The sequence below is a fragment of the Camelus ferus genome, chromosome X (assembly GCF_009834535.1).
Source record: "Camelus ferus isolate YT-003-E chromosome X, BCGSAC_Cfer_1.0, whole genome shotgun sequence".
NCBI classification, from domain to species: domain Eukaryota; kingdom Metazoa; phylum Chordata; class Mammalia; order Artiodactyla; family Camelidae; genus Camelus; species Camelus ferus.
Window position 1 is genome coordinate 21,059,318 of NC_045732.1, and position 19,788 is coordinate 21,079,105.

Consider the following 19,788-nt stretch of genomic DNA (forward strand, 5'->3'; position numbering starts at 1 on the left):
CACAATTTTAAGGCCTCCTGAGAAGGTGATTCTTGGTGACCACCTGCTGCAATTAAACACTTCTTAGAAAATACACTAAGCTGAATGTTTTAGAAAGTATGCATCAAACATACATAAAACAGTAAACAACACCTAACACGTCAAAGAGTAACCCTGTATACTGTTTTTGCTTCCCTTTTCCCACCACCAGCTCCCTCCTGACTCTTCCTAGGCAAGGAACCATTAACACATAAACTGAAGTCTGAAAATCCAAGACCCTTCATTCAGCCCAGGCAAACGGTGGGCATCTTAGTAGCATCTGCTCGTTGAAAACCATGGGTCTTTCAACTGCTCAAGAGATGTCACATAACCTTATCTTTCAACCACTATGAGAGACATCCAATACTACAGGTCTCAGATCATCACAACAAGGTTTTGACCCAGTTATGTTTCATTAGTCAAAGCATATACCATTAGCTCCTGGAAATTCCCCAGAGCTTATTTCTAGTCTTCAAAGGATTAGAGACATAAATTTCTCATTTTTAAGGAACTAGGATCATCACTTTAGATGTTTACATGTTTTAATTTTACATAAGCACACATCTTGATGAATTTTTACTGGTATGGATAAAAAGACTGCCTGAGTTATGGATGACGATGTTAAAATTTCTCTTCCTGTAATTTGACTGATTAAAAAAATTGATTAGTAGCTCATCTGTATGTGACTGTAATTCTAATTCTCTAATTCTCATGTAAAAGCTACAATATTGATATTAAAGGCATTAATTTGGATGACTGTGATTCTATAAATGAGATTCAAGATGATGAGAGCTGAAAAAGAGACAATGTCTAGTTATGGAACTTAGCAGAAAACGTAGAAAGAAAACAGAATCACTGCAAAAGTGTCAGAAGTCACTAATGGAAATCAACTAAGACAGAAGGACCATGGAGCTTCCTGAAGCATTTCTTCATAGGGAATCCAGTCGAGTAAACAACCAGCCTGGAAAAATATCTTCCCCAATCTGGCTGTTTGAAGAGCCCAGGCCAAAAAGACTGCTTTCCTCAATAATTAAAGGGGCCAAGACTACTTGTGTCTAGAGAACTTAAGCGTGGAATCAGCTGGCAGTGAAAAGCCAGGATTATTTTACAAAAGACTTATCAGGTTAGGTGGGTCCTGGGACTCACCTGAGCATCTGTAATATATCTACCCATGTGTAATACCTGACACTCCTTCCCTGAAGTATTTGGCCAGGAGTGATCATCTGAGTGACTCATGAGAAGGCAAGGAGTTCAGAAAAATAGTAAGGCCAGGCTGGGGTCACAGGGAAGCAGCCTGATGAGGAAGTTCCCTCTCAGGTCCACAGGTAGGAGACAAGGTATCAGCCATATTCATGAGAATAAGGTCCTGTCTGGGTTGCCTTCTAGCTTATAGTCTTCCAACCCAATCTCTAGATGGATGACTCCAAACCCTACATCTTCAGTTCTCTCCCCATTACCAGGCTTATTTATCCAACTGCCTAACGGATGCCTCCACTTGATGGTCCCACAAGTACCTCAAAATTCAGCTAGTCGAAAACTGAACTCACAACCTTCCACCCCAAATATCTTTCTCCGCCAGTGTTCTCTAATCAGGGAATGATACTGCCATCCAGCCAGCTGCTGAAGTCAGTTGCCCAAGGCATCATCTTCCAGTCGTCCCTCCCCTTTATCCATCCCCCACATGCTATCAAACTTCTTCATTCTACCTCCAAAATTTTCCCCCAAAACGTTTATTAGAGAGAAAAGCTGCTTCTCTTATCTTGATGCTTCCTTCCACGTAAAGAGGAATCCAAATAGACGTTCTCTGGATACTCGTGGCCTCTGGACAGAACTGAACACTCCTGGAACTCTCTGTCCCCCTATTTACTGTCTCCTGCAAGAGTGAAATGACTTCTCTGATACGTGAATTTAGAAGAAACAAACTGGGCATCTTCAGCTCAGCTCTTTTCTTTCCTCCTCTTTGAAGGTGGCCTTCTCTGCTGTTCCCTACAGGGCAGGCCCTTCTACCTCACATGGGTCTGCCCGACTTCAGTGTTGCTGAGACTGGGTGGGTGAGTTTGCCTAATTCTGGAGATCAACCGGTAGGCCCATTTGGCTCTTACCCTAATCTATATACCCTCAGACTTTGCCTCCATCAGCAACAACAGTGCAACGTAATACAAGTAGAGAAAGATGTGCAAATCATAAAAATATAACTTGAGAAAGTTTTACAAAGTGAAATAAGACCTACATAAGCAGATGAATATATCGTGTTCATAGACTGGGAAGGCGCCAATGCTCCCCTAAACGTATCTATAGAGTTAATGCAATCCCAATCAAAATCCTGAGGATTTGGGGTGGGGGAATGACAAGCTGATTCTAAAATTTATATTAAAACACAAGGGAACAAGAACAGCCCAAGAAATCTTGAAGAAGAGAAGCAAAGATTGCGGACTTAAACTACCAGATACCAAGGCTGACTATAAAGCTACAGTAGTTACAGTAGTATAGAATGGCCACAAGGACAAACAGATCAACAGAACAGAGTCTGGAAATGGACCGACACATACACAGCCACTTAAATGATGACAAAGGTGATATGTCTGTGCACTGCAGAAAGGGTGATCTTTTTGATACAATAGTGCTAAGTCTACTGGATATCCATACGGAAAAAAACGAACAAAAATAGTATTTTGATTCTCCATCCACTTACTCATCTTATTCATTAACTGGTTTAGAGCCTACATTGGGGGGGCATTTATTGGGAGAGCCAATATAAGTTTCTGTTAACCTCTCCCCTGAATTCTAGATACCCTGTCTTCTGTAATCCACTCTGCCTACTGCAGCTTGGAACATTTTCTCTAAACCACCTATCTGATCATGTCACTCTCTTGCTGAGAACTACTTCCCCATTGATAGCTCCCCACTGCCTCAAAGTCAAGTCCAAACTCCTGAACAAGTCTCACCAGGCCCTGCTTTTTTCTCTATTCTCATCTTTCCCCACTTCCGGCTAGAGCCTCAACACATACTCTGGGCGATTTCCTGTTCCCTTTGAGGCATTTATACATGTTGCTCTCCCCACCTGGACAACTCTTAAGATCGTTTGCTTGATGACTACGTACTGGACCAATGGTTATCAGCCTAAACATCACTTCCTGTAGGCCTAAAAACATAGGCCTTCCAATAGGTCTAAACATCACTTCCTGTAGGAAGTGGGTACACACACATGAATACACACTCTCCAGCCTCCCTAACAATTCGCCACTTCCTGCCATGCCCAAGGGCTACCAGGGCACAGGACTGTGTTCTCAACTTGGTCATGGCATTCCCCACACTGTATTACTATCGCTTGTTTACTGTTCTGCAGCTCCCAGAGGGGTAGTGACCCGGTCTTGTTTACCAGTGTTACCTCCACTGCTGAGCATACAGTGAGTACTCAATAAATACTAGTTGAAATGAGTTTCATTTACAGTGTCCAAGTATTTTCAGCTATATAGCATTTTTTAAAAAGCCCTATGAGGTAGGATAAGTATAAAGAGTATTCCCATTTTATACATGATCCAATTGAGGCTAAGTGACTGTCAAGGTCAACCAGCTAGGATAATGGTACCACGCCCTTCTAATTTTATTATACATAATTTGGTTCACCTTTAGCCACACTGTATTTTCCACTGTTTTGATGTAACACATACCTCTGGGCTTAGTTTAAATGGTACATTTTTACCTAAGGTTCTTTTTTTTTTCTTTATCAAGGGAAATTTCCAACATACACAAAAACAGAGTACAGAGTACTGAACCCCCATGTATGCACCACCCAGTTTCAACAATTATCAACTCCTGATAATCAACTCTTGTTTCCTCTGTGCCCCACCCACCCTTCCATCTTCCAAATTACTAGAAGCAAAATCCCAGACATTAAATCATTTCATCTGTAAATATTTCAATTAAATGGTGCATTAAACAAATCATTCACAGGCGTATCCAAATGGCAGTATTAAAAAGACTCATAAATGGGGTCCTTCCTTACAGCTCAATAAGAGAAGCGAGACTATGCATTATTTGCTTGTTGCTGGTGGGGTGCTTTACACAGGCTCTCTCCTGGTGTCAGCATCCCAGCACTCTGGGTACGGTGGCAGGGATGAAAGCGTGGGTGAAATAAGGGCAACACTGTCAACCGACTTAGAAAAATGGATCTCCAAACTTCACAAACTGGAACGGAAAGTATACTAGGATGCTTGCAGCTGTTAATAATTATCATAGTCCTTTTCCCCCTACGCAAGTTATCAAACAAGCTATGTGAGAAGCTCCGCTGCCCCAGCCTGAGTGGAAGACCTGCTCGGGCTTCACCTGACAGAGATGCTGTCACATACAATCCAGTCTGCGCTTCCGCAGAATCCAAACAGTGAGCTCAAACTTCCTTCCTTAAACATAAATCTTGGACACAGAATCATCTCAAAAGTGATGAGAACCAGGTTGTACACTAGTAAAACATTATCACACTCATCAGCTCCCATGCCAGGTTGTGCAATAACATAATGGATCCCATAAATCTATGTAACTATCCATGGCGCCAACGACAGGGGGTGGAGAGAGCTCTGAATCCTCTCAGATGCCATAAAATTGTCTGCAGCCAGTTAAGCAGGCTGGGAAGTTTATGTTTTCCCCAGAGGCTTCACAATGAGAAGCAGGTTAAGGGAACTGCCAGCACATGGTTTCATTCTGCGAACAAATCGTGAATCAAGATGCACACATGCATGTATGTGTATGTGTGTATATATATTATTCTGATGAAGTTAACATTTCATGTCACTAAGACCAATGCAATAAATCTTCTGTTTCACAAAGATGCAGTGAACCATGCAACAACTATCTGTCCAACTAAATAACTGTTATCTGATCCCACCCAGACCCCTCATTTTATAGATGCCTGTAATCTCTAAAGTGCTATATTAATACAGTTTGAATATTACTCATTTAACTAACACTTACTGAGCACGTACTATGTGCTACACACTGTTCTAAGCACACTGCATACAGTAGTGAACAGAACAAAGACTAAACATAATAAAAAAAAACATTGTTAGTAGGGGGTACATGCTGTGGAAAACAAAAAATGCAGTGCAAGTAAGCGGGATGGGCCATGAGGGTAGTTTCAGAAGGAGTGGGAGTCAGGGAGGAGGAGCAGGCAGCCAGGTGGGCAGGTGGGAACAGAGCGTCCAGGCAGGGGATACTGCTGTGGCAGAGGTCCCCAAGTGGGAGCGTGCCTGGCAGGTGTGAGGAAGAACGAGGTGGCCAGAATGGAGCAGGCGGGGAGAGAGCAGTGAGGGAGGAGGTCCAAGTGGTAATAATGGTCAGGTCGTCCCAGGTCCCGGGCCTCACTGGGGATTTTCACTTTGGTTCACAGGGGAGCCTCTACAGGCGTGCGAGCAGGAATGGCATGATCTGCCTCAAGGTTTCAAAGGATCACCCTGGCTTCAATATTGAGACTAGATTGGGGAAGGGGGAGGGGGGAAGCAAGAAGCCCTATTAGGAGGTCACTGCCGTGATGGCGAGAGAGCAGGAGGATAGCAGAGGTGATGAGCTGTGGTGGGTACCAGCTGCACTTAGGAGACAGAGCTGACAGGGTTGCCTGATAGATCAGGTGTGGGATGTGAGAACAAGATGGGAGTCAGGGACAACCCTAGGGCTTTTCTCCTGAGCCATGGGAGGAGGGGAGACACTGCCTTCTACTCAGATGGGGAAGGCTGTGGGCAGAGTGCTTTCAGGGGGACGATGATGAGTTTAGGTTTAGACAAGCTGATGAGAATTGAAGATCTCCAAGTGGAGACGTTCAAGTCAGCAGTTGGACACATGGCTCTGGGGTGCAGAGGAGAAGCATGCTGAGGTATCAACTTGGGAATATTTCTTTTTTGCTGATACTGCTATTAATAATAGCAATTTATTATTAGTGGTTAAACCAAACATTAATAGCAATAATACAAGTTACACACACACAATGTCCTCCTACACAGAGAAGAACAAGATCAAGAATCATAAAACAAACAACAGAAATTAACTGTTTGGTGACTGAGTTCTATTCATTTCAACCACTTGAGTAAAATGAAGAAAAACTGCATCATCGTTCCTTCCCAAGATGGGATCTTGCTCTTCTGTAAATATTTATGGGAATCTGGAAAGGACCATGTGAAACAGAAATGAACTCACAACCTGGGTTACTAACTAGATAGTCTTCAGATCCTGAGAAATACCAAATCAATTACTGAAAGAAACAATGCTGGCTCAGAGAAGCTTCAACAAAAGTTTAAATGAAACGGTCCTTCATTTCTAAGTATCTGCCCCTTCTGCCTTATTCATCTCTGGGGGTGTTAAGTGTCCAAAAAGTTTCCATTCCAGATTCTGTTTCTAATGCATGATGACACTGGGCAAGGTTGCTGGGGGATGAGGGGGTGGGAGGTGGGTGGAAGTTCTACAGCTGCAGAAGATGATGTAACTTTTAAAAATTCATCTTACCGAAAAATGAAACACATTTAAAAGCCACCAATAAACCTGCATTAGAGATGTTGCCAATGTCCCATCCCCCGAGCCGGCTGGCACAAATGTCAAAGCAAAAATTTCAACACTAAATCAAATTAACAAACATTCCTTAAGCACAGCATGAGTGTAGCTTATTACAATCTGGAAAATTCCACAGTATTTATCAAATCCTAAGCAAGGCTATGATGCTTAAAAGTGTACCACTGTAGACGTCATTGACAGCCACAAGCACGATGGCTCTGGGTGTGTTGCTGTGGCAACCGCGTACTCAGCAGCAACACTCTGTTTGCCTCTTGCTAACCCAGAACCAAGGGCAGGAGAAAACAGCCAGCTTCCTGATGGTAACAACCCAGGGATTCACAGCGTGGGACACCTCCACCATTCACACACGCAGGAGACTTCTTGCGGCAGTCTGAAATCAGTCCCACCTACCACGGAGAGAAAAAATGCACAACCCCTTTCTCTACTGCAGAACCAGTCAACACACTCAAGCACAGAGCACCAGAGAAACGTACAAGGAGAGGAGAGAGATGGGCGGGTGCTTGAAAAGTATCAAGGTTATTTATGGGTTTAGCTGGGTCCAAGCATGTCCAGGGACTTTTCTGAGAAGGAAATAGAGAAGGGCTGGTCTATTTGAAAAGTCATCCTAAGAAACATTCTACAGAGAGGTGATCAGTAAGAAAAGCAGCAGCAAACGAGGGTATGAGCCTTTCGAGGAAAAGTGTACCCACACAGAAGAAGAGCTGCACACGAGGACAATGAAACCCCAAAAGAGCCACAGGAAGTCTCAGATGCCCAGCCCTAAGAGGTAATTTTGGATACGCCACATTATGCTGAAATAAAACAGAAACTGTCGAACATACCTTTTCCACTGGTAGAAAGTCATTTTCTACTTCAATCGACCTTGGTCTTAGTTTTATTGGCTTGTCTTTGAAAATATCTCCAAAGCCCACTCCCTTAACTTTCTTCGGCTGGATTGCAGCAGTTGCGACTGTCCCGTTGGCACCCTCGGATTTGGTACTGCTCGAGTCACCCCCATCACTCTCGGAGCCTGTAGTTTCCCTTAAACCTGTCAAAAGTGGGGATGGGGAAAGAAAGAGCTCAGAAATCAGCCACAGCAGTGAAGCATCTCATAGTCAGCCAGGAACCACCGCTGAAAGTGTCACTGGGTATGGATAACTTGCACTGGGGTTTTTCCTTTCAGTGTGTGAATATGTTGCACTGGAGTCGTGGCTCTGAGTTTTGCCCCATCTCCCCACCTCCAGATTTTAATTTTAAGAAGTGAATCAAAACTTTTCAGAAAATCTAATTTCAAGGCAGATCTCTCTGTACATGTGACATTTCACCTCTCTTTAGCTGGAGCCTGGTTCTCAGCCAAATTTGTTTTGCTACAATCTGTGCAGTAACAACCCTTCCCACCCCCTCCTCACCTCCTCGCCCAGTCAATACCACATACTGTACCTCAAATCTCTATGACTCATGTCAATTAGCAATTAGCACTGAAAGTAACATTTCCTAAAGGGAAACTGTAAAGCTAAAAACCATTTAAACATATTAGCAATTAAAGAAACCACACAAAATTTTGACTGCCAAAAGAATGAAATCTCTTTGGATGGCTTCACAAGGAATAAATGCACGCAGACATGTTTCTCTAGGAAAGCATTAAGCCAGACTTGACATTGAAACACTTTCACTGGCAAAATGACTGTATTTGTTAAAGTGGGAAAGGAAGCTGCCCTCCTGGAGGCTAGAATCCTTCCCTCATCTAATAGCCACGTTTCCCCAGAGCTGAACTCCTTTCCAAATAAGAACACTGTGGGGACATGACACCTGTCCTATGACCTCCGGTGGCATGTGCTGGAAGTCATAAAATAGTTATCAGCAAGACAACATGGACACTTACCTCCCCAGATTCTTTATTCCCCAGGATCTGCCCACAATCATGTTCCTAAAAGGAGAGCCTATTTGTTTCTAGTTAATTTCTGGGTATACATTTTTACTTTGATGGTCAGTACATTAGTCATGCCATCAAAGGGCAGGATTCAAAGGATATTTTATGGAAAGTCTGCCATTAAGCCTGTCTCTAAAAGCCTCTAGATGTGTAGAATAGCTCCTGAACATTGACTGTGTATCTCTGGATGACAACGATACCCTTGGGATGAAAGTACACCATCAAATTTTGTACTCTATTAGCCACAGTGTACATTATCTTCTTATAGGTAAGGTGGCCTCCTAGTACATCAGAATGATACACCAAATAACTGCTCACATAAAATGTCATAAAATGTTGTAGTCACTCAAATAAAGAAGTCTCAGTGCAGGAAGAAACTGTTAAATGAAAACAGAAAACATAGAAAGGTCATTATAAATTGCTAACAAGTTTTAAAATCAAATCCTTTAAACAATGGCTGTGTTTGTTGCTGCTGCTATTTTCAATAAAATGGTATTTATAAGCCAAAAGAGGTGGGGAATCCCTGGTGTACATTTTAATTAACTAAAGAACAGCACTTGTGAGCAAGAACAGAGGGCAGAACAATGAGGAACAGCCTACCACAAGGGGGTCGGCTGCAATTTGCAGGACTAGATTCGAGTGTGCAAACATGGAGACCTCCCTGGATTAGCTATCCATCCGTGTGTTTATCTGTTCATTGTTTTTGGAAATATCCCTGCTGGAGATATAATTTTGGAGTCTAAATATTGTGTCATTTCCCCTTTAACATGTTCTCATTTTGCCGTATGGATTCTTTCTGTGTGATAAATGGCTTGTATATTCTTTTCTGGTTTGGAAAGAAGAATTTCAGAGTGGAATAAAGAAATGGTTAGTGAAAAGAAACCATCCCATGCTCCTCCCACCCCACCCCCACCATCACCACCACCACCAGCAGAAGGCAGCAGGGCAAATGGATTAGGGCAAGTCTGTTTTAGTTCTTCAAAGAGAAGAATTTGAAGGATTCTTTTATCATTCCTCATTAGCTAGAACCGCAATATTTTCAACCACTGCTACTCTGATTTCACTGGGCTTCTGGTTTTAGGATTTCGCTGCCTTCTGGGCTCATCTTGCTAATTTCATATCAATCATTGTGAGAAATACTCTTTATGTTACACAGGGAGAGGTTGCATGGTCACTCAACCACACAAGCATGGGCTGGGAAGGAAACACATGGCAGATATTTCTCTGGAAATTATGGCAGCCTGCTTCTGTCATTTTTTTTTTTTTTTTGGCTTGGGGGGAGGTAATTAGGTTTGTTTGTTCATTTGTTTATTTTTAACGGAGGTAAGAGGGGTTGAACCCAGGACCTGAGTATGCTAAGCACGTGCTCTACCAGTGCGCTCTACCCTCCCCCCATCACTTTTAAGTACTATGTAAACTAAATATCTGAGTATCTGGATTGATGAAATAACTCAAAATCTAGTTCCTTTCCTTTGGAGGAAAAGAAAGGTGGCCTTCCCTTTTCACATCTGTTTGGTGCTGTATCTTATAGCTACTGGTGCCCATTACACACAGTATTGTGTAAAATGTCCCTGTGTCATGCTCAGAACGCCAGGTGACACTCAAGGGCAGTGCAACCCAAGTGTGGTCCATGGACTGGGGCCAGTTCATGAAGGGTTCGTTACTGTACACAGCGACACAAGCACAGAAAGTGTCCGTGTTTGGAAATGCTTATAGCAGTGTGTGCTGGGGCGACTTCCAGACGTGTAGCCAGCGGACTCATCTAGGTAAACAGGGCACAGACCAACCTTGGTCCGTCTACTACCACGGGGAGGCGCAGGTGGTATAGCGCATGCGTAGTGAAGGCACGTATAGCAGGACCAGGTATCTGGCCACAGGGGAATGGAAATAAAAAGACACTTCACTGCACACAGTTTGAGAAGTGTGGCTCTGCTGTTCACATCTGAGCCTTCTCTTTCCTCACTTGTGTCTATGTATGCCTATGTGTACATGCACACTAAGGTGGATGTACACCTTTCTTTCTAGGTGAAAAAAGAACAAAGCTTCCTTAAGTGTGCTTTGGCCAGTCCTATAACAGGCCAAATTATACAAGCATCATTTCCAATAATTTCCTTGCTAGTCCAGCACTGATCAATTCAGACCCGTGAGCCATTTTTATTTATTTTCAATTTTACACTCACACGTGTAATGCTTCCTGTGCAGCAGGACTGTTCTAAGAACTTGACGAGATTCATTCATTAACCTCATTCGTCTCCTTTCCCTCAACTTTTGGCAGCTTTATTTCACAGCACAAAAGGCTACACGCTGATCCTGCCAAAAGAAGTCTGCCGTGTGGTGATTGGCTAAATGAGCAAAGCAAAACACCCTCTCAGGCATGGACTTGTCACGCCAAGTTCTTCTTTCTTTGAATCACGCGATGAAGAAACAACTTGTTGGTTTCCAATGACCCGCTCAGTAAAAGCAATAACCACGAGAGGGTGACATCTCCACGGGAAGCCATCTTACACCACCCCAGAAGCCCAGAGATACTGGTACGAATACATATGCCATGACAAATGTCACTGAGCCCTTCTCTGCACGCATGGTTCATGCACGCATGTCACACACATGATAGAGGCACAAAGCAAACAAGACAGCGCCGGGGGCTGGTGATGGGAATGCTTCTGCAGCACACACCAAGGAGACGGCACTTATCTCAGGCAAATAAGTCCATGTCCTTGGATCAGAAATTCACACAGACACTTGGCAGAAGCATGAGCAGCTCGGGAAAGTGCAGCTGCATCAAAAACCACAAGTACCCAGATCTTGTCTTTACAATTGCCTCCTGCTGTTAAAGGTCACTCACTGTAATAGCGTCTGTGGCCCTCCGTCTTTCCCGGTGCAGCTCGGTACAGAATTGTCCCTTCAAAGGTAGTCTTTCCTGACAGTGAATGAGAGAAGAGAAGGGGAGAGAAAAACAAGAGAGGGGGGAGGGAGAGCAAATGATGGCAAAAGAAGGAAGAGGGAGAGTCTTTAACTGAACTTGCCTTCAATGAATCCACTGTAAGAGCTTCATCCGCAAAATTAATTAGAGACCATTAGGCAGAATTTAAGAATGTTACAGAATGAGCCCAAAGTCCCCATGCAACCGTGATGGCAATGAGCCCTGGAATTGGGGCTCGCCTCTGCAAATGACCAGCATGTAGATTATGTCCAATTTAAACCTGGAAGCCATTTCAATGTTATAACTCGAGAATAGGAAAACCTCAATTAACCAGAGGAACTCCAATCAATCGGATTCCTCAGTTGAGTCAATCTTCTCTTTGGAGAGTGTGACCCAAACATACTATAAATTTCCACCCACTATCCTTTGTCTTCTACCCTTAGAGCCCTGTATGATACAAACTGGTATTCATTACCCCAAGAGTCTAAACAAGGCACAAAATTCTTTTTCAAACATTTTATCATCCTCAGTACATTTAAGCAAGAAAATATACTAATATTTTAGAGGGGGGTTTTTATCAATAAGGTTTGAAACCAGTCGTGGCTTCCACGTTGATGTAAGGGGTTTTCTCCTTAGCACCAAGGACACCAGAAAACCCTATTTCTTGAAACATCTTAATTGAGGTTTTGTCCTATCAGTCATGAGACTTGTACTTAAGCATGAGGACATAGGACTCACCAGTGTCAAATGTCAAATTATCTTCTTTTTTTGTTGTTACAAGTAGAGGTTATTAATAGCATAAAGACTGCACACATGGCCAAAGCCCAAATCTCTCTGGAACCATGAGTAAGTACACAGAATACAGACAGTCTGCCCCAGTCTGAGTGTGCACATGTACACACACACATACGCACACACACACACCCTACAGAGAGTACCATCAGCAGGTAAAACGGTGTGATAAAGACAAACTCAATTAGTATATGCATTCCTCTAAATTATCCAAGAAACAGTCTCTGTTGTGGCTTGTGAGCTAAGTATCAAACTGGAGGCCAGTCAGATAGCTCCCTCATAACAAGTCTGAGGATGAAAAGGTAGGCTATACTTACAGAGAGGCAGAGAGTGGAAGTGAGGGGGGGGGAGCAAACTGCTTCACTTTTTAGAGAAACTCTTTAGGAAAATGGGAAATCCCATAGGAACCATCATGTCCACTTTCTGGGTCACGGCACCCCTAATACATTGGAAAAGATTTGGAATGAAAATACACTGAAAAGAATTGGAAATGATGAGGTCAACAAATTAAATGGAATCAGGTATTTCTAATTTCTGGGTCCTACAGACATAGGGTAACACCGTTGTTTTGAAATCTGCCCTTTTTGACAGATGTGTTCTGTCCAATTAAAGCAAAAACTTAAGACGTTCAAATCACTGACTACATAAGAATAATCTAAAGAAACAAGTGTTCCCAATGTTCTTGTTAGGCTCGTAGCTCTTGAGGACTTTGATGACACCATGGAGCAAGTAACAGCTGCTAGTTTTTATTCGGGCAAATTTTTATTCTGCTTAACTTCCATCATGAAGGTAACATTACTCTTAGGGAATGCAGCTGTTTGCTGAGCCAGTTCCCCACCAGGACTGGATGGCAGTAGCCCTTTTGGTGTCAGAAAAAGTAAGTGTAAGAAAAAGAAATCAGTATTTCAATAAAGTTTCTCCAAGTACAACAAAACCTCCCTATGTTCTTCCCCAGGACCAGGTCTGAGAATCACGAAGTAGACATGGCCCTGATGTCTCTGAGTGGCTAAGCATTTCTGTAAAGTTCCCTGTCCACTGGCAGCAAGGTGATGGGAAATGGAGCCTGGGCTGGGGGTGAGTGAGGACACACTCACTGTATCTAAAGAGCAAAAGAGATGGGCAATTGGAAAGTTCATGAATATGAACGCTGTTTATTTCATGGGGGAAATACTCTACCATCACTATTAAATATTAGTACTTAAAGGCAGCAAATGCTGTAAAAGGGAAGAATTTTAAAATTTCAACAAAAAATCATATGCTTATGCTAGCATCTAATTTGCCTGAAATTCTTTTTCTTCACTTTTATAATTGCTCTTTCCTGCCAACAGAACATCATACACAAAGCTAATACTAAAAAGAAAAAAGTATAGAGACATCAAAGTGTGGGGCGTTGTCAGCCTGGCTTTAGTTCTTATAGGTAGGGAGCACTAAGTAATTCACTTCCTACAGCTAATGAAATACAACATTTCTGTATCATGGGAGTGGTTTGCCCTCAGTTTTAAAAGGCCATCTCCATCTTTGTCTTCCCTTGACAAGTCACTAAAGAATCTGAACCAAAAATTCAAAAATAAGGAATTAAGAAAATAAGAAAGTCAATTCAAACTGAAATCTCATGGTTATTAATGGTTATAGAAAGAAAATGCAAACTTTCCCTCTGAAAATTAAGGGAGAGAACTTAAAATGTTTCTGTAGCTAAGTAATTTTTTTTAAAATATTTTTTACTTTTACAACAATTATTTTATAATCTAAGAACAAAACATCCAAGGGTTTGTTTTTACCTAATTTACTCAATACTTGTTTTCACTCTTGATCTGTTACCTGGGAGCCCATTTCATTCTTTTTTTTTAAAATTCCTTATTGGTACCATTTAGCAACCCCTAATGAGTGAATACATCTGGGTAATAATCATCAGTGGCTGCTGATATTCAAAAAGAAAGACAGCCAGACATTATGAGCTTCCAGACAGACTATCCATCACCACCTATGAAGCAGATTTGTCCCCTCACCAAATATATCTCTCAAACCTGAATTTAATCAAGGCCTGAGATATAATTATCAATTTATAGGAATAGAGAGTAAATGGCATGGCAGAGATGAAATGAGCCAAAGGCAGACTGTGGGAAACTAATGGACAAAAGACCTCAATTTCTTCAGTAAAAAGTAGCAAGGGGAAAAGGAGATATGGAGGAAGAATCTACAGAGTCAGAGAGTTGAGACATGTCAACCAAACTAAAATGCATGGACTTTCTTTGGATGCAGATTGAAACTAACAAATTGTATTAAAAAAAAAAAAGTAGAAGACTATTAGTGGAAAGTGAACACTGACCATATAGTTAATTACTCTGAGGAACTGCTATTATTATTATTATTATTATTATTATTATTATTATTATTATTAGGAGTGATAACAGTATTTAAGATACCATTTTATTGACACATACTGAAACATTTGTGGATCAAATTATATGATATCTGGGGTTTGCTTCAAAATAACATGGGGGAGAACTGTACAGTGGTATAATTACAACGAACTGGCCATAGGCTGCTAATTGCTGAAGCTGGGTGATGGGTACACAGGGTCTCATCAGACTATTCTGTTGACTTGTGTATGTTAGAAAATTTTTATAATAAAAAGTTTATAAAAGGCTTTCTGAAAAAGCACCTTTAAGGTTTCATAAATTATATGAAAAATAAAGATGCTTTCAAATTTAAATATACAGCAAAAAGTTTCTGCTACTAACAATGAACTGAGATAAAATGTTTAAATCAACATAGCAACCAATACATTTGCTGTAACTCTTTCCTTAATAGATTAGCTTACCCTGAACAAAGATCTAAAGTTTAGCGCTTTTCATAACCAACCACCATATATAAAAATACATTAGGGTAAAAGAAAAGCCAGTTCAAGCAATTTGCACCTGTCATTCAAAGCTAAAAACGCCTCCTCAGAGTAAGCAAGGATTCAGCAAGCATTTAGTGAACACCTACCATGTGTCAAGCTGTCTCGGCACACTTCCTTATAAATATAATGCATTGTTTCTTCAATTGCACTCATCCCTTATTTGACAAAACTCAACTGAATAACTATCCTCAAAGAGTTTCTGGAAGTAGAAATGTGAAGAGTACAAATATCAAATAAGTGTGCACACACAGGGGTATGTATTACATGTGTGTAACAAAGAAACGTATAAGGTTACACTGTAAATAAAGTTTTCTTCATGTGTACCAGGGTACAGGTTTTATCTGTCCTAAAAAAAGAAAAACCTCCTATAATATCTACTAGCAGCTAAGTTGAGAGGATTTTTATATGATGTCACTAGGATCTCTAAAAATTACCAAAATGGTGCAAATAGGAAGTATTAGGAGTTAGACTTACTCCCAGAGCTGTGTATTAAGCAATCTCTTTGAAAACTAACTGTAATTTATGAAGGGTAGTTAGTGGGCTGGTATAACAAAGGCCTTTATTAACTACAGTTCAGCTCATACAACAGTAAAGAGCTAGATATCTTTTGTGCATTAACTACTTTTGTCTTTCTCAGTTCGATGATAAAAGGAAATGTGCATTTACTGTAGTTAGACAAGATGTTATCCCCGGGGGAAACTGCATGAAGGATTCACAGGGCCTCCCTGTACAGTTTTTTTTTTTTTTTTGGTAACTTTCTGTGACCCTATAATCATTTCAAAACAAAAAGGTGTTTCTTTTGTAAAACATCTTGAAACTACTAACCCCATTCTCTGAGGGATAGGGAATAAGCAGATTTAGTCTAAAACCAAAGGCTCCACTTAGGTAAACCCTACCAGTATACATAATTTCTGCAAGTGATCTGATCTAATTATATATATTTTACCATCAGAGTTAAACAGCTACTGAACAGCCCATCAGAACACTAAGAGATGGTATTTCTCTCTCTTTCAGGGGATTATTTCAATTTAGCAAGCCACAGGGACATTATAACCACATCTGCTTTCCTGTGAAGCCCTTTGTGACCATTGTTGTCCCGACATCTCCATGGGACTGGCCTCTCTCCGCCTTTGTATCCCACTGTTCCTCAGGTACCCAGCTAGCAGAGCACCTGGGGCACTTTCCCAAACTTCTGCGAATCTGTGCACCCCATTTCCGCAAAGCAAGCTGACTGAAGACAGGGACCTTCGCTGACTTGTCTCTGTAGAACCCCAATGTCTTGTACAGAGTCCTAGTAACAAGAAGGGCTAAATAAAGGTTGAATGAATGAAGAATAGAAGAAAAGGAGGAAAGGAGAAAGGAAAGAAGGATGGATGGATAGATGGATGGATGGATATGGACAGACAGATGGAGAGACGGAGAGATGGGCCCTCCTCTCCTTAACTGCACATACAAAAAGATTACAAAAGCCATGTAGTTCTTTCACAAGCATCCATCTTTGTTAAGAGACCATGCATCTCAGGGACCTCAAAACCCCCAAAAGGGAGGGATCCTGTGACAAATAAACATGGCTGCTGCAATGACTGGACTCTCCTAGTCCTGAAATGACAGGCTTTTAATTGAATGAGTGTGGGGGAGGGCAGTCTCTAGAAGAGAAACAGCCCCTTCCAGGCATGTGACGGAAGGCTAAGTGATTGTGGAGACCATTCCACTCAGCCTCCTAACATCTTGCCCCAGAAATTCCAGCACCATGTGCTTTGAGCTCAGGGTCAGGCAAGGGTCAGGCAGGGTCAATGTCCACATTAATGGCCTGGAGTGAGAGGAGACAGTTTATTTCAACAGCTCCAAAAGTACAAGAGGCATTACTGCTCCGAGCTCCATCTCTGAGAGCATACCCAACGTGGCAGGACACCAAGAGGTCGAGGTTCTCCCAAAGATGTTGTACAGTACCTCCCCAGATCTCCTTTTCTCCATCAGTAGAAGAAACCCAAAGTAATTACCAAATGCAGAGACAATGCTTCGGTCAGCCTGGTACCAATCAGTACTCAAACAATTTCAACATACTAAGTGGCTGTCTCCGAAGACTTTATCATAATTAACAATGAAAGTGACCATTTACAGAGGGCCTTTTATGGGTGAGGTGGTTTATATACATTATTTTTGGAACTCATAACGCACTTATCCACAGAAATAATGGTACAATGACCCAATGTGGTCCTCCCTCCCAGAAACCCCATTTAATCCACTATATCCCTGAGATACAGCATTGCTATTATAGGACACAATTCCCAGGTACAGTGTATAAAAGTACACAGCAGGGCACTTGGAATTCTAATGTGCAATTTGGAAGCTACAGCCACTCCCACTATCACGGAGTCAAGGACACTTTCTGCCCCCCTGGCCATAGTCATTAGTTGGCCATACTGGCAGAGAAATCTCCTTGCCCCAAACCAGAGAAGGCAGAAGGCACTTCGAGATGCTTCATTTGTTCCAAAATCATCTCCTGTCCTTCCCACCACAGACCCCAGAATGGAATGGGCTTCAGGGGTTGGGGGTCCCAGACTTTGGAAACAGAGGGAAACGATGTAGCTGAAGCCACTGAGCCAACTGGCCAGCGCTGCTGAGACACCGAGTGAAGGAGGTCGCCTGCCTGAGCACTATTCCAGAAACAGCTTTACCTCCAAACTGGGAATCTGCCCAACCATGCTACTGGTTAAATACAAGAGACAAAACTAACTTGAAGATCCCACTCAAGTTAGATTTTTCCAAATGGAAAAGAAAGCTGTTTCAGAATTATTTTGACAGGACTAAACTGTCCTCCTCTTGTTAGGAAGGAAAGTCTGCGGCCCCAGGGAGTGCTGACCCGCTATGACACAGTCGAGCCTCTATGACATTCACACTCATGACCTTGGCTCAAGACGGCACAAGAGATACACAGACGCCCACGTAGGAAGTTGGGTTAGCGACTGGGAGAATAGAGCTTCCCGGTCCTGACCTTTGGCTCCGTGAGCTGGAAAGGGCAGCAGAGAAACTGGAGGGAGGAGAGCTTCTGGCCCTGGAGAGAGAAAGACCTGGAGTTCGTTCTCACCATCGCAGAAGGACACTCATGCTCACCGAGGTGGGGCTGGACTCTCAGCTGGCTTGGCAGCCTTTAAAGGGAGCTGGCACCCACTAGTCCTGAACATCACACTTCTCACCACTGATGATGTGTGTGTGCGTGCGTGCGTGTGCGCACACGCGGTATTTCTCCAAGTTCCTCAAGAGGTGCTGAGAAATATTAACAATCTCATTTGATTCATTTTAGAAATAATGATTAACTTGCAGTGAGTGACACTGGAGAAGTATATGGCAGCACAGCACTATGGGCCACCTCGGGGGAGCACTAGCACGGCGTGAAGGCTGAGCTATCCGAAGACGTTCACAGTGTGAGTCTGTGTGCACGTAAAGGTGTGCACGTCACACCTCTACAAGGATATAACCCCACTAAACCACGGTGGGTTAAGGCAGCATAACCAAGAAAATACTCATAAGCTTCTGTCACAGCACAGGCAGTGGAACAGAGGGGAGGCTGGAGCAGCACCCATGGTTGCCCCCACCCCTCTCCTGCATGGTAGAGGACTTCCTTACTTGACTTGGAGAGCTGCTCATCCTGGGAAATGCCGAGGTCATCCGAATCCCCCGACAGCTCCTTGATGAAGTTGGAAGGAAACATTCCAGTCTTTCCATTCAGAACACCTTCCCACCATCCTTCTTCTACCTGCGCAGATGCGAAGAGAAGAACAGAGAGGCAGGGTTCAGGTCAGACGTGTTGCTTCCCAGTTTGCTCTCCCATCTGTACAGTGCAGAGGGCAAAGCCCACGTGGGAAGAGCTGTAGGACCCAAAGTTTACAAGTTAACAGGGAATGAGAAAGCAGACCTCATAGAATCTTAAGATTCAGACTAAGGAAATGGGATTTAACCTGGGGACCACAAAAACAAGAGGAAAAGAATTAACACTTAATTTCCACTAACCTCCAACTGAAATTTGTCATTTCCTTTGATTAAGAATATAGGTAACATACCATAGTAATAGTAGGTCTTGTGACTTGACACTAAACAAATCATATTTTCATATCACATCATAGATGCTGTGGGTATTTCAAGATATTCTTTGCACTCAATGCTACTTTGAAGTGGTGACAGTTATTACATCTACTAGGAGACCTTATTATTTAATGTATTAATAAGGAATTATTTATTATTTATAATAAAGAAGTACACATAAATTAGTATATCAAAATTTGCTTTTAAAATAGCTTGATAGCTACTTCAATATAAATGGGTCCCTTTGTAATCTTGTATGTTTTATTTTATGCATATAAACCATTATTTAAAAACTGAGAATGGCTTTCCCTGTCTACCAAAATGAACTAGACAGCCTAACAAAAGCAGTTAAGAATCTGTGGAGAATATGAACTCAATCAGAAGGTAGAAGGACTCCCTGCAGGTTTCTAGAAGGTTCTAGATTACCCTGAGATGAACTAATATGGGATGAAGGGAGGTTGGAAGGGCAGCCAGACGGCAGTCATCTGGGTGGGGGAGTGAAGGCTGGATTTGGGGAAGGGGTGAGAATGAACAAGGCAGTACAGATTGGAGGACCTGTGAGGCATAAGCTGGTCTTTAACAACCAATTAGCTGAGATGAATGGAA

At 42.3% G+C, this 19,788-nt stretch overlaps 1 protein-coding gene across 5 annotated transcripts in view; it reads right to left on the reverse strand.

The window, feature by feature from the left end:
- SH3KBP1 (SH3 domain containing kinase binding protein 1) overlaps positions 1-19,788 on the reverse strand; it is a 255,819-nt gene that overhangs the window by 117,438 nt on the left and 118,593 nt on the right. For 4 of the 5 annotated variants that reach the window (XM_032475869.1, XM_006194204.2, XM_032475868.1 and 1 more), the window contains exons 4-5: positions 18,727-18,856; positions 7,395-7,600 (exon numbers count right to left, since the gene is read on the reverse strand). In XM_032475869.1, the coding sequence (XP_032331760.1) occupies positions 7,395-7,600; positions 18,727-18,856 (336 nt within the window). Of the gene's footprint in view, positions 1-7,394; positions 7,601-11,327; positions 11,403-18,094; positions 18,155-18,726; positions 18,857-19,788 lie in introns of all 5 variants that reach the window. The other variant, XM_032475870.1, reaches the window with a different exon arrangement.